The 15613-nt window shown below is 45.4% G+C and overlaps 1 protein-coding gene across 1 annotated transcript in view; it reads left to right on the top strand.

The window, feature by feature from the left end:
• Positions 1-9869, top strand: part of arhgef37 (Rho guanine nucleotide exchange factor (GEF) 37) — a 65983-nt gene extending 56114 nt beyond the window's left edge. Inside the window, 8 exon segments of the mRNA XM_085466759.1 lie at positions 7211-7340; positions 7930-8111; positions 8467-8567; positions 8850-8887; positions 8890-8984; positions 9325-9482; positions 9555-9699; positions 9777-9869. Of these exon segments, the coding sequence (XP_085322885.1) occupies positions 7211-7340; positions 7930-8111; positions 8467-8567; positions 8850-8887; positions 8890-8984; positions 9325-9482; positions 9555-9699; positions 9777-9869 (942 nt within the window).
• Positions 9870-15613: the final 5744 nt, after the last annotated feature.

The following is a 15613-nucleotide window of genomic DNA, read 5'->3' as shown; positions in this document are numbered from 1 at the left end:
AATAAGCAGTGTAGGGGTAGGGACAGGCTTGGGGCGTCGGGGGATTCCCCAGGAGCATCTTGCTTGGAGAGCTCAACCCGGTAGTGATGGGTCGTTCGCGAACGAAATGGCTCTTAGAGCCAGATCTTTGACGTGAACGACGCGAGCCGGCTCCTTATCGCGAGCCGTCACGTGGGTTTTTTTTTTTTTTCTTTTTCTCAGCCTCTCTCTCGCACTTTTTTTCCACTTCACTCCGCATGCGAGCCTTGTGCTTTACGCTGGGCAGAGGGGGGAGGGGCGGTAGTTACACTCAGTAGTAGGGGTGGGTTTTTATAATCGATTTATCTATTAAAATCGATTCTGGCTTGGATAACATAAAATCGATTCATTAAAATCCTGAATCGATTTTTTAATATTAATTTATTTTTCCTGAAATGCCAGAATCTCTGGCGAAATCTCACAAAATTTCAACAACCACCAAACAGCTAAGACAGTAAATGAGAGCAGGAACACGGATTCTGCACATAGACTTAAACACACAGCGCAACCCGCGGATCAGAATCAGTTAGATGTCGCCTTTCTCACGGTCGGGGCTGAAAGTCGACAGCTCGCTGATTCTGATCTGTCGGCGGGTCCACGCTTTGTGTTCACTCCCTTTATGCGCCGATTCTAAAGCTGCTAGTTTTATCTCTCTCCAACCAATATTGACAGAACCAGCAGCAAAAGAAGATCCAAACTACCCTTCACATGGTAAATGGCCTGCATTTGTATAGCGCTTTTCTAGTCCTTAAGTAGGCAGCACGGTGGCACAGTGGTTAGCACTGTTGCCGCATAGCAAGAAGGTCCTGAGTTCAATTCCACCATCATGCCAGGGTCTTTCTGTGTGGAGTTTGCGTGTTCTCCCCGTGTTTGCGTGGGTTCTCTCCGGGTACTCTGGCTTCCTCCCACCGTCCAAAGATATGCAGCTTGTGGGGATAGGTTAATTGGATAATCCTAATTGCCACTAGGTGTGAATGTGCAAGTGAATGTGAGTCCGAATGGTTGTTTGTCCCTGTGTGTTGGCCCTGCGACAGACTGGCGACCTGTCCAGGGTGTACCCCGCCTCTCGCCCTATGACAGCTGGGATAGGCTCCAGCGCCCCCCGCGACCCTGAAAAGGATAAGCGGAAGCGAATGGATGGATGGATAGTCCTTAAGCGCTTTACTCATTCAGTCATCCACACATTCACACACTGGCGATGGCAAGCTACATTGTAGCCACAGCTGCCCTAGGGCGCACTGACAGAGGCGAGGCTGCCGGACACAGGCGCCACCGGGCCCTCTCTCTCTCTGTACTTCAAGAACAGTTTCACGTCTAAAAATCAATTTTCTGCATTATTCGCTTGCTTGTTACGCACAAGTCTACCGTTGTTTACAGCGCTGTCGGCCGCTGTTTTTTTTCCCTTTTACATTCTTCCGAAAAGAAAACCTCATTTCTGCTGTTTAATACTGAACAAATTTAAACTTTTTAAAATTATTCAAAAGGCAAAATGCTTAACCGTGTCTCTAATAAAACCGCTGTAACGTCAGACGTAATGTTCACATGTTGATTAATGATTTTCTTTCGTTTTTGATGTACTGCAGAATATTTTTTTATAAAATCCCAGGCCAGGAAAATCACCTTTATGTTTTTCTGTGTTTTATCTTCAGCTACTTTGACACAAAGGCATCTGATGTGACGCTTACACCTGTGATAAAGTCTTGCGTGTGTCAGCTTCCTTTTTATTGATACAAAAATATGTAAATGTACTGATCTGATTTATAATATTTCTGACTGTCAAAATTTCCCAGATTTAAATCGAATCGAATTAAATCGAATCGTTGATCGAATCAATTCGGGACCTTGTGAATCGGAATTGAATCAATTCTAGAAATCAGTGACGATACCCAGCCCTACTCAGTAGCACAGGAACAGAGCCAGAGGAAGAGAGAGAGAAAGAGAGCCAGGGATAACAACGTGACATTAGAAAGGTATAGTAATCATCCACAACTATTTTCGGTTGCAGATGATAAAGGATTCAGAAAGTTTATTCATGCGGGCCCATATGACAGAGAATATGCATCTTCTTTTTGTTTTCATATTTTAATTTATATTTAATTGTGTTGTGGTTTGCAGTGTTTTGTGTTGTTTCACTTTAAATTTGGAAAAGGAAAAAGCTGAAAATTTAAATAGTTAAAAGTTGAAATGTGAATAGTTGATTTTTGTATTATATGATTTATTTATTACATTTTATGTGGAGTGAATAAATAAAAGTATATTTACGGTGGCTCCTACAGACAAAGCACATACAAACTTCAAATCATGTACGAACTCTGAAGCACGTACAAACTCCAAAACACATAAAAACACGTACAAACTCAGAAGCACATAAAAACTCAAAACACGTAAAAAAGACAACAGAAGTGCTCCAGGATGCTAGGCGCAGTGTTGAGCCTTTGTTACCTACACAAGCCAGCAAGTACCAATGACCGGATTTGGTGTGTGGTAGTAACAGGTAAATGAACTTTTTTTAAAATTATTTGAATATATATGAGTGCGTGTGTATAAATACACAAACAATACACACATGCTTTCAATTGTGTAATTTAAGTGATCTAGTAGCTCTGCTTTGGAAGTTCAGTTAAAACTAGAAATGTGTTTTGGAGTTTGTACGTGTTTTGTCTCTAGGGGCCACCGCATATATTTATATATAAACATATATAAATAAAACCACTTTTTTTTACATTAGTAATTCCTTTTGTGCATAATTTTATATTATTGTTAATAATAAATTTATTAAAGCAACAAAACAACCCGAAGAGCCGGTTCGGAGCTGAAAGAGCCGGCTCTTTTTAGTGAGCCGAACCGAAAGAGCCGGATCTCTAAAAAGAGACGGAAATCCAATCACTACAACCCGGGGTAGCGGTCATGGCCTATTAAGGGCTCTGTTGGCTCTTAGGTGATGGTTTCCTCGTGGCTGCGTGCAGCGGGGCTAGGGGAGGGACTGTGCTGACGGACGTGGGTTACTGACCTGGTAGCCTGGCTGCCCCTGGGTGCTCCGTCTCTGGGCTGGGTCCCTGGCTGGGCCTTGGGGGCTTGGGACCTGGTTGGTGTGTCGCCGGGGTTGTGGGCGGGTGGGTGTATGGGGGCCCAGCCCTGGCACAGGGTGCCGCCAGTGCATCGAGCCACCTGGGGGACTCTTCAACTGGTGGGGGAGGCTGTTACATCTTGCAGGAGGGGGAGATATAGGAGAGGTGGAGGAAGATCTCAGCCTGGGCGTCTATTGTCTTGTGTAGTCTAGAAGATGAGTGGATGATGGGGTGGGTGGAGTTTTCTCTGTGGTGGGGTCGGGTGGGCTGTCCTGGGCTCTTTGGGGCTGGGCGGCTCTGCTGAACTGGGCTCCAGTCCGGATGGGCCTGGGCCCCCTTTCCCTGGTGGGTTGCAGAGTATGGGGGTGCCTACTGGGGTCAGCTGGCTCCAGGGAGGGGTCACTTGCCCCTCCCTTCCTTCCCTTCCCATCTCCAGCTGCCTCCCTCTTCCCGCTCCACCACAATCACCCACACATGGAGGGCCTTGGGGTAAAGGTGTGTCACCAGGGTGCAGGGGAGGCATCCCCTTCCTCTGTCCCTTTCTGGCTGCCTGTGCCTCAATTTTATTATTTATCATTATTTTATATATCCGACAACTTAGACATTCACATTACTCACACTCTCATAACACATTCATATAGGACCTTGGGGGTGGGCACGCTACACGGAATCCAAAAGACCATCAGGGTGTACAACCTCACACCTGGCGTCGTTGCCCACCTCTCAATTTTAAATACACGTATACATTGAGGGCTATCAGGAGGGGCTATGCGCTTACCTGCTGCTCTCTGGCAGGTAGCTCCATGCCCTCCTGGGTTTTAAATGCACCTTAGAACACACATGCATCAACACTACATATGAGCGGGCGGGGGGAGGTTTGGAGTCTTCACACACACCCCCGTTTGTATATGTGCGTGCCTGAATGTCTGTGTCTATATGTCAGGTTGGGTGTCAGATGCCACCTCTCTGGGGACATCTAAGGCCCTCCAAGGTTTGGAGGCCTATCTCCCCCCACCACCACTTCCCCTGCCAGTGGCGGACTCCCTCAGACATTGGTGCATTAGTGGTTCTTTGTGTCCGGGGATGGGCGTCCAGGTACACACCGGCTCACTCCTGGTGGCTGCTTGTCGGGCCTGGAGCCTGGGGTTCGCTCGGGGCACTTTGGGGGTTGGGTGCCCCCAGTCTCTCGGCCTGGGGCTCGGTCACCCTGGCACAGCTGGCTGCCGGCGAAGCTCATGGGCACGTCACTGCAATCCTCCCTGACTTCTGCCCCGCGTTTGCTGAGTGACCCCTCATCTGGGGCTCTCCTCAGCTCTTTCTGGGATAGTGGCGCGACTGCCCCTCTGTTGGTCTTCATTGGTCTCTTGTGCTCTGAGGGCCTCTAGATGTCTGGAGTCTTGATCTCCTCCATGCCTGCTTCATGCCCTGGAGGACGGGGCTGTGGCACCCCACACCCTCTAGCAGATCATTACATGAAGGAACCTTTTAAATACAAGCGCGCTCATGCTACAGTGAGGAGGGAGGAGGTAGATTGTCTGGCTGAGTGGTGCGACACAAACAACCTGCTGCTTAACACCGAGAAGACCAAGGAGCTCATCATGGACTACAGGAGGAATGCTGACCCACATCCACCCATCTGCATTAAGGGGACGGCTGTGGAGCATGTGAGTAGCTTCAAGTTCCTGGGAGTCCACATCTCCGAGGATCTCATCTGGACGACGAACTGCTCCAAGCTGGTCAAGGAGGCTCACCAGCGCCTCTTCTTCTTGAGGACTCTGAGGAAGAATCACCTGTCCTCAGACATCCTGGTGAGCATCCTGACCAACTGTATAACAGTCTGGTACGGGAACTGCTCTGCCTCGGACCGGAAGGCGTTACAGAGGGTCGTGAAAACTGCCCAGCGCATCGCCGGAGCACCACTTCCTGCCATAAAGGACATCTACAGGAAGCGGTGTCTGAAAAGGGCTGGGAAAATCATCAAAGACCCCAGTCACCCATCACATGGACTCTTCACCCTCCTGCCCTCTGGGAGGCGCCACAGGAGCCTCCGGACTAAGACCACCTGGTACCGGAACAGCTTTTTCCCCACAGCTGTCAGACTCCTGAACTCTGCCTTCTGACATCTGACCCACGTTAACACATGGACTGGACATACACACACCCACAACCACCTACACACACAGACAATGGACAACTGTACCCTCAAACACACAATAATAACATGGACTGAACCACCACTCACAACCACTAGCACTTAATAAAGGCTCTTAACTGCACTACTGTATAGTTCTGTGTAAATAATCATACGATAATTTTTAATTCTACAACTGTTTACAACTTGCATAGTTCCCATTTCTGTATAGCTGTATATCTCATATTTCTGTATAGTTCTTTATTTCATATTCTGTACAGATTTTTTCTTATTTATATCCTGTTCATAGCCTGTACATAGCTTGTACTCACTACAGCCTGTACATACTTATAGTTATAGCATATTCATAACATACTTCATACCGTGTACATATTACATACCATAATAGACCCATTTCTGTAATATACTTACATATCTATATTATTGCTAATATATATTTTGTAATATATCTATATCATGGCTAAAGCACTTCTGGATGGATGCAAACTGCATTTCGTTGCCCTGTACCTGTGATATGTGCAATGACAATAAAGTTGAATTCTATTCTATTCTATGCTCACAGGTGTACACACGGGTGCTCACACACACAAACTACACCCTTTTTGGCTGCTACCTCAAAGCACACTGTGCGCTGTCAATCTTACGTGCTGCACAATAATGTTTAATATTTAGTATTTACTGTTATATTCCCATAGATCATCGTGATGTTGTTTATTAAATTGCTCTTTTTTTTTCTTCTGCTTGATTCCCCTTTTTTCTTTCTCAACAGGTGATCCATATAATTGATACATGTATTTTTTGTCTGCTTATTTTGTTGTTGTGTTGTTTTGGGGTTGTTGTGTTTTTTTATACCCGTCCCTCTTCCCCGCTGTTTTTCTTTCTCCCCTTTCTTTTCCCCAGTCAAGTCTGTCCCGTATTTAGCAAGTGAAAAAAAATAATATAAACAATAAAAGGTGTATCAAATAGACCATTACGGCAAGGCTGGGATGGTCCATTTGGTAAAGTAAATCCGTTGGGCATCTTTCTTCACCTTTAGACAATAATTCTGATGGCAAAAGAGCCGAACAGGACAGGAAAAAAATAAAATATATAAATTAATAATAACAATAATAATAATAATGATAAGCAGTGAATAAATGCAGAGAGGTGTATACAGTCACAGTGACAAGCTTTGATTTAAAGTGACAACACAAAGAAGCAAAAAGAAAAAGGCTGAACGTAAAGCTGCAGCAGGTACTGTAAGTGTTTTAGCATCCTGCACCCTCTCAGTGGCTTCTTATCACCTGCTTTTCATTATGCCTGTTCTGTTGCTTAGAACTGCTAAATAACGGCTTATTGTCACTGTCCTAATGAAATGAGGGCTCATAAAACATAATGAAATCAGGCTTTATGGGCGAGCAGAGCTGAGCTGTGGAACCACAACAAGGGAGCAGGAGAGATATGAACTGTGTTCCATAAGAGATGAATGTAGAGCATGCAAAAGGGGAGGTGAAACACGACACGGGGAGGAGGAGGAGCAGGGTGAAGGCATGGGTGAATGGTGGCTCTGTGAGGCCGATGAGCTGCTGGATTGTGCATTGTTCAGCCTCCCAGCAACCAGCGCAACCACTGCTCAGTCATTCAGCACGAGCGCAGATCCACCTTTATAATCAGAGGTCAGAAGTCAGCCATGCCCTGATGCTGCTGCAGCACATCACTATCACTTTTTCAGCGTTCCTCCCGCTCTGATGTTTTTATATACTCAAAATAAATGAAAACAATGCGTTATAATGGGAGTATGTGTGTTATAATGGGAGTATATGGGTTATAATGGGAGTATATGGGTTATAATGGGAGTACATGGTTTATAATGGGAGCATATGGGTTTTAATGGGGAACCAGGAGAACCCTCAGACTTTGCGGTTAAAGAAACATCTGATAGCAGGTGTAAAACCCTAATTTAATGTCTTCCCTCCACCTGTTCTGACCGAAGCCGTCTCCAGCCGGCCTGGACAGCATGTTTCTGCACATCGAAGAGGTGATTGACGTATCGAGCCGTCTCCTGTGCCTGCCGGACCAGAAGCAGCTTCAGCCTGGAAAACCTGACTTCCTGCAGAGTCTCTGTAAGTGACCTGAAACCAGACCTTTACTTTGACGTGTCACCCTCACAGTTTCAGTCTTTCTGTCGTTCTAAACAGGAAGTCAAACAGGAAGTGGTTGTTGTTTGTTCTATTTGTTTAAAGCGCATTTATAAATTCATAAATTTACAGATGAAGTAGTGTGATTAAGCTCAGGTGAGCTCCTGAATCACACAGGTATCACTTCCTTGTTCCTGGGAAGCTCCAGACTCTTCTTCACAGACCAGCTCAGCATGTAAAGTCTACCTTAAAAAATCTCATCTGTCATGAGATGGTCAGAATAAATGATCGACTTTCAATCATCGATTTTTCTCTGATCCTCACAGTGTCAACTGTGTCAAACAAGTCCACCAACATTTGGGTTGATGTCTCGCAGCAAGTTACTTTCACGTTTGCTGGCGTTGAACTCTGAACTGTGTTATCAAACAAGTGGGTTTATTTACAACACCGCTGATTTCTACATACAGTGAATCAGGAAGAAGAGGGGTCCAGGGCTGGGAAAAAGGGGAGCGTATGCTCAGTCCAAATCCAGAGTCCACACTGTGCTCAATCTCACTCACACTCAACTGGGAAGGGTCTAGAGAAGACAGGTTCAGGTCCAGGAAGGTCTATATAAGGGAGATGGAGACAGACGTCAGAGCAACACTCGGGAAGATCAGCAAGAGACTAAGCCGGGCTACACTAACACTACCAAGGGACACCAAGGGCCTGAAGTATGCTCAGTGTTATTCAGCCATGATGAGCCACAGTGCATGGGTGTGAAGATCAGATGACCACTGGAAGTCAGGCACCACACCCCAGGACAGCCAATGGTGGATCATGACAGTTACACCTCGACCAGATGCTGTTGGATGGAAGCACAGCAGTGGAGTGGGGCGAGTGGGAGGTCTAATCAGGCACAGTGATACTTCCACAGTTCACAATAATCATTCTGTACGTCATCCTGGTGCTCCTCCTATAAGACAAATGTCTTCTGATTGGCTGCACCTCACAAACAGCAGGTGGGTATCTCCTCTGAACCTTTGGTTCCTACTGACACTGACCTCATTACTACATGTTCCAAAGCAGTGCGTGATGACCTGTAAGAGCACAGTTGGTTTATGTAACGCAGCAGTGTGAGAAATTTGATGCCCTGGAAAGATTCTTCTATGTTTTGGAAAACCGCATCTTGGAGCTACTGGAGAACATGAAAATGTACCTGCAGCACCTGCAGGTAAACTCATGCACACACTTTGTCCTGTCTGTTCACTGCAAAGCTTTACTGGACTTTAGTGACTAAACATTAAAACTGAATAAACTCATTTGTAAAACATGACTTTGTGTCTGTGATTTTGCCTGCACAGGTCAGCAGCAGTCACTCTTTACGGCTTTAATAAAGGTTTCAGGCTGTGACTCAAGGTCAGCCTCTGCAGCAGCATATCATTACAGACATGCAGTCACAAGTTTGAGTCTCTGTCAGGAGGTCACACATGTGTTTGTGTGTGGTTGGTCTGTGGGGCTTCCTGTCTGCTGCACGGAGGACTTTGACTTGGACTGGACGGAGAAAAGGCACCGATCTGTTACAAGGAGATCACTACGCCACTCTGATTAACTCTGAGAGCAGTGCTGTGGTCTTTACAGGTGCAGGAAGTGCTGCATCCTGTCAGCTCGTGTCCAGTTACGAGGACAGAAACAGCACTAGTTAAACTCTCGCTGTATCACCTGTGTGTGGCAGGAGATTTAAAGATTACATCACAGACTTCTGTCTTTGCAAACAGCTTCTGATTAGCGGACGGCCTGCATCCTCCATCCCGCTTCCAATCTCCTCTTCACACGCTCAGAACATTATCATAGGTCAGAAACAGGCTGCCACGTCTCTGAGCGCATGTAGAGGTGGACATGCATATTTTGCCCCCCGTGAAAGGATGATTCAGTGGACGACGGTCTGCTGATGTCGGTCTGTTCTTTATTCCTTCTTCCAGAAGAAGAGGATGAGGTGATCCACCAGTTGCCCTGTGCTCTCTGGGACCTCTGGATGGGCCCGAGGAATCTGATCAGAAAGAGACTCGACAAGCTTCTCAGCTACAAAGTGATCGAAGGAAAACCCAACCTGAGCTACAAGGAGCAGGCTGTGGCCAATGCGTACAGGTGGGAGCTGGTTTCTGATGGTTGGAGCTGTGACTGGTGTGACCTCCTTTACTCCCCCTCTCCTCCTGACAGGATGTTGAACACGCTGCTCCTGAAAGAGCTCCCTCATTTTAATGGGCTGGCTCTGCAGATCAGGAGCATGTTCGGGTCGTTCAGCTGTCTGCACAGAGATCTCGCCGCAGACATGGAGCAGCTGTTTCACTGCTTCGCTCAGCAGGTGACGTCCTTACAGATAGGCTAATGAACAAAAACATGTTGGCTATCTGTGCTCATCTTCCACATGTCTCCCTGCAGCTTACTCACAGCAGCCTCTCTCCTGGTGCATTCTGGGAGTGGGCAGAGTCTTCAGTGCTGGAAGGAGCAAGAAGGCTGAGAGAATTTATGTGATTTACAGAATCACCTCAGGGCGCTTTATACTGTAAGCTACAGACCACTATGGGCAAGTACTTGGCGACAGTGGAAAGGAAAAACTCCCTTTGAACAGCGAGAAACCTCGAGGTTCAGGGAGGGGCAGCAAACTCTGTGACATGTTGGAGGTGAGGAAGACAGGACAAAAATACGCTGTGGGAGAGAGTCAGAGATTATCAACTAATGATGTGATGCAGAGAGGTCTATTAATATATTTAGCTTTAGCAAAAAGGAAAGTTTGAAGCCTAATCTTAAAAGTACAGGGTGGGCCATTTATATGGATACACCGTAATAACATGGGAATGGTTGGTGATATTAAAGTCCTGTTTGTGGCACATTAGTATATGTGAGGGGGCAAACTCCTCAAGATGGGTGGTGACCATGGTGGCCATTTAGAAGTCAGCCAACTTGGATACAACTTTTGTTTTTTCAATAGGAAGAGGGCCATGTGACACATCAAACCTATTGGTAAAGTCACAAGAAAATCAATGGTGTGCTTGGTTTCAACGTAACTTTATTCTTTCATGAGTTATTTACAAGTTTCTGACCACTTATTCAATGTGCTGCGCATTGTGTTGGATTGTCAATGCAACCCTCTTCTCCCACTCTTCACACACTGATAGCAACACCGCAGGAGAAATGCCAGCACAGGCATCCAGTATCTGTAGTTTCAGGTGCTGCACATCTCGTATCCTCACACCATAGACAATTGCCTTCAGATGACCCCAAAGATAAAAGTCTAAGGGGGTCAGATCGGGAGACCTTGGGGGCCATTTAACTGGCCCACGACGACCAATCCACTTTCCAGGAAACTGTTCATCTAGGAATGCTCGGACCTGGCACCCATAATGTGGTGGTGCACCATCTTGCTGGAAAAACTCAGGGAACGTGCCAGCTTCAGTGTATACAGAGGGAAACACATCATCATGTAGCAATTTCAAATATCCAGTGGCCTTGAGGTTTCCATTGATGAAGAATGGACCCACTATCGTCAACCCGTTCTCACTCCCAAAGCGTAACATTTTACGCTAGGTGACAAATCGTCACCATATTACGTTTTCGGCTACCCACCACGTTCCTAAATGACGACCTCGGAAAAAGAGGAAATATGAGAACCGTCTGGACTGAACCTACACATGTTCGCTCTTTTTCTTCAAATCGCTTAGAAACACGCTATTTAACATCATTAAAGTCCTGGTTACGGTCTGGAATAAGGTTATGGTTAGGGCTAGGGATAAGGTTAGGTTTAGGGCTGGAATACAGGGCTGGAACGTCTATTACCGCGGGAGCGTCATTGCACTGGATTCCAGCCATAACCCACCGCGTACCATAAGAACGCCGAAGGTCTCCTTTCGCGTTCCTCAGGAACGCCGCGGGACGTGACAAAACGTCGACATGTTACGCCTCGGGAGTGAGAACGCTCTGCTATCGTTGTACCCCATATACCACACCAAACCATCACTTTTGTTGTTCCAACAGTCTTGGAGGGATCCATCCAATGTGGGTTAGTAAATGGTAAATGGACTGGTTCTTATATAGCGCTTTTCTACTCTGTCCGAGCACTCAAAGCGCTTTATACATCTAATTCATTCACCCAATCACATCCATTCACACAAGCACTTCTAAGCTTAAGTGCTAAGTATCTAACATTCATACACATTCACACTCCGATGGATGCATCGGAGAGCAACATAGGGTTAGTATCTTGCCCAAGGATATTTGGCATGCAGACTGGAGCAGCCTGGGATCAAACCACCGACCTTCTGGTTAGTGGCTGATCCGCTCTTCCACCTGAGCTACAGCCACCCCGTTAGTGTCAGACCAATAGCGGTGGTTTTGTTTGTTAACTTCACCATTCACATAAAAGTTTGCCACATCACTGAACAAATTCTTCTGTGTGAACTGAGGGTCCTGCTCCAATTTTTGTTTTGCCTATTCTGCAAATTCTGTGCGCTGATCTGGGTCATCCTCGTTGAGATGCTGCAGCAGCTGGAGTTTGTAAGGGTGCCATTTGTGAGTAGCTAATATCCGCCGAAGGGATGTTCGACTAATGCCACTCTCCAGTGATATGCGACGAGTGCTACGCTGTGGGCTCTTGCTGAATGAAGCTAGGACAGCCACTGATGTTTCTTCATTAGTGACAGTTTTCTTACGTCCACATTTTGGCAAATCCAACACTGAACAAGTTTCACGAAACTTAGCAAGCAGTTTGCTAACTGTAGCATGGGAGATGGGTGGTCTCGTAGGGTGTCTTGCATTGAAATCTGCTGCAATGACACCAGATATCAACACAATTTCTATCCGCTCCTCACGTGTTAACCTCTTCGAACATGTCAATGGCTGTGAACAAAGAGAAACTTGTAAATAACTCATGAAAGAATAAAGTTACGTTGAAACCAAGCACACCATTGTTTTTCTTGTGACATTACCAATAAGTTTGATGTGTCACATGGCCCTCTTCCTATTGAAAAAAACAAAAGTTGTATCCAAGATGGCCGACTTCTAAATGGCCACCATGGTCACCACCCATCTTGAGGAGTTTGCCCCCTCACATATACTAATGTGCCACAAACAGGACTTTAATATCACCAACCATTCCCATTTTATTACGGTGTATCCATATAAATGGCCCACCCTGTAGAGATAGTGTCTGTCTCCTGAATCCAAACTGGAAGCCTCAGGCCCCGCAGAAGAGGGGCCTTAAAACTGAAGGCTCTGCCTCCCATTCTACTTTTAAATACTCTAGGAATAACAAGTAAGTCTGCAGTGTGAGAGCAAAGTGCTCTAATTGGGTGATATGCAGAGATGGGCAGTAACGCGTTACTTGTAACGCGTTACTGTAATCTGATTACTTTTTTCAAGTAACGAGTAAAGTAAGGGATTACTATTGCAAAAACGGTAATTAGATTACCGTTACTTTCCCGTAGGAACGCTGCGTTACTGCGTTACTAAAACCGTGATTTCTTGCGAGAATGTCTCACGACAGTGACGTAAGCGAGTGCGCCGTTCGTGACAACAGCTGTGTGCAGATCAACAATGGATCACATATCGACTGTGGGAGAGAGTATGAGCGTGCAGCGTTTAAAGCGTGGAAGTACTGACCTTACTTTGAGTTTGATTCCATAAAAAGTGACAAAAACATTAGCGTCCATCGTGCGTGGGAAGAAAACTTCTTTTTACAGCGAAAAAAACCCCTAAACTTCCAAACAAGCACCGAGTGCGCTACAACGTAATTGGAAATTCACAGAGAAACTCGCGGATTCTTCAACTGACCGCGGCACACCTGCACCAGGGTAAACTTCCGCCTACGGCAGTCCTGCTTTCCAGGTGAAAATAGAGCAACAGGACCGCTGAGTCTTTGACTTTATTTATTTTCTGCTGTGTTTTACTTGCATCTATTTGAAAGAGTGAGTGTAAACATAAAAAATATTTTATTTTATGTGCTGGAATGTGCAGAAAATAGGTTTAAATGTTAAACAAATTTCTTCCAGTCAGAGAATGTTGCATATAATAAAATTTTTGCTTGATGCATAAAGTTAAAAGATTAAAACTAATAAAACAAGTTTTAAAAAGGGACCTTTCAATTTGATTACATTTTGTATGATGGATTATGTAGAAAAAGTAGAATTGGGCTGAAAGATCTATCGCTTTATCACCTATTCAGGTTGTAAATCGTGTTTTTAAAAAGTACACAGCAAAATCTCCAGTGTTAAATTAACACTAGAGAGTGTCTATATGGGTCCACACCTCTGAGTGTTAAATACAACACTGTTGAGTGTTAAATTAACACTTTTGACAGTGTTATATGTTTAAAAGTAACCTAGTCAGTTTTGAAGATTAACAATGGCTAACACTGAGCAGTGCTGATTTTCTAACACTGGAAAATAACTCAAAATGTTAGAAATATTCCAGACGACTCACAAAGCGGTACCGGTCCATGGCCCAGGGGTTGGGAACCGCTGTTGTAAGGCATAAAACTGAAGACCCCAAACAAAAGACTGTAAATTAACAGCATCGTGAGGACAACTCTGCTAACCTCAGACATCTTGAGGTGACTAAGGTCAGAATAATAAATATAACAGTGATTATATTATCCAGCAAACATCTTTCTCTGAATATCAAACAACACAGATGCCGATGATGTCACATCGACTTTCCCAGTCTGAACTTCAATTTCCTGAGATTGTAGGTGTTCGGGTCCCATTATATACTCTGCAGCTGCAGAACCAGAAGTGGCCCTTTCTGAGTCATTGTTTTCATTTCTGAACACCTTCCAGGTAAATTTGACCGTGTGTGAGTAATTCAGCAGCCCGGGCCCTAGTTAGCAGCTGTTTCATTGTGTTCTGCCTGCTCTGAGATTTGACATCTGCTCGTGTGTTTCAGTCTCTTAGCCTGTCCTCTCAGCGCCGTCTGAAGCAGCTAACGGATAAGCATGTCATCTTCCATCATCTTCCAGGTGATAATCTTCCAGGCGACAGCCATGGAAACAGAAGGAGGTGGCTGGTCGAAGCAGGAGGTGAGACTAAGGTTTTATGAAGTCTACACTGAAACACTGAGAGGAAGAACAATGGTGCCATCTGCTGGCGAAACACTGTTATTGAAACAGAAACAGACGTGCAGCCAATGGGATCGCTCTGTGAGGGAGTAACGGGCTGGTCTGACACTGAACAAATGAATGTTAAACTATTTAAATGTTATGTCTTCACGCAGGGAAGCGAGGCTATGACGCTGCCTTGAAACTCATTCGCTATCACAAGCCAACAGAAGACCCGCCCACTTCACCACACCTGACCCTGACAGAAGGTGTGACCGCAGGCAAAAGACAGTCCTACAGCCCAGCAGGCCACACCCCACTGCCCATGAGCTGCTTCTAGGTAACTGAATTCCTCTCGATTAGACTGTCCAGGAGAAGGAGACTGCGTGCTGTCCACCAGAGCAGGACTGCAGGTGTTCACTAACGATTATCCAGCTGCTATCAGAATACGTTTTCTTAAATCCCTGAGGACATTATGTGCTGACAGTCGCTCCAAGACAATAAGAACAGAGTGAACCTATTAAATAATACAACATTTACAAAGTTCGCTCTGATATGGAATCGCACAGAGATGTCCACGAACAGAAATGACTTCCTGTGTCGTTCAGTGGTGCATTATGGGTAATCTCAGTCTCTGACTAAGGCTGTGTCCCAATTCAGGGTCTGCACGCTTGAAGTACACATTTTAAGTGCGATTACATCACCGCCACGCGACGACGGCTGTCCCAGTTCAAAGTGTGCTTCAAATGCATACTCCAAATGCGCCGTCGATTTCCCCAAATATCAAGCGTGGTCCGGTGCACGCTTCATGGTCCTATATATCCCACAATTCATAGCGCGGCGGTGGGTGTGGATAATTTTGCCGCAAAATACGGCAGAAGGGAGTGGCCGAAGAGTGAACTGTCAAAAGTAAGTACTGGATATGACGTCACTTATTTATGTGCGAATGTTTAATAACGAAGAACATTAAAACATTACTGTTGGCCACATGTCGGCACAGTTATGTAACATTAGTGATGTTTGTACTTTCAGCGTTATATAAATGTGTGTGTATATATTAGAGATGGCACGATACCACTTTTTTATGTCCGATACCGATACCGATATCATAAATTTGGATATCTGCCGATACCGATATGAATCCGATATAATGTTTTTTAATCAACAAAACTGTTTTTTAAATATCTTG

The sequence above is a fragment of the Copadichromis virginalis genome, linkage group LG2 (genome assembly GCF_057382275.1).
Source record: "Copadichromis virginalis isolate Kocher_CV1m ecotype Utaka linkage group LG2, C_Virginalis_male_GT1.1, whole genome shotgun sequence".
Taxonomy (NCBI): Eukaryota; Metazoa; Chordata; class Actinopteri; order Cichliformes; family Cichlidae; genus Copadichromis; species Copadichromis virginalis.
This window is presented reverse-complemented; position numbering and strand designations above follow the sequence as displayed.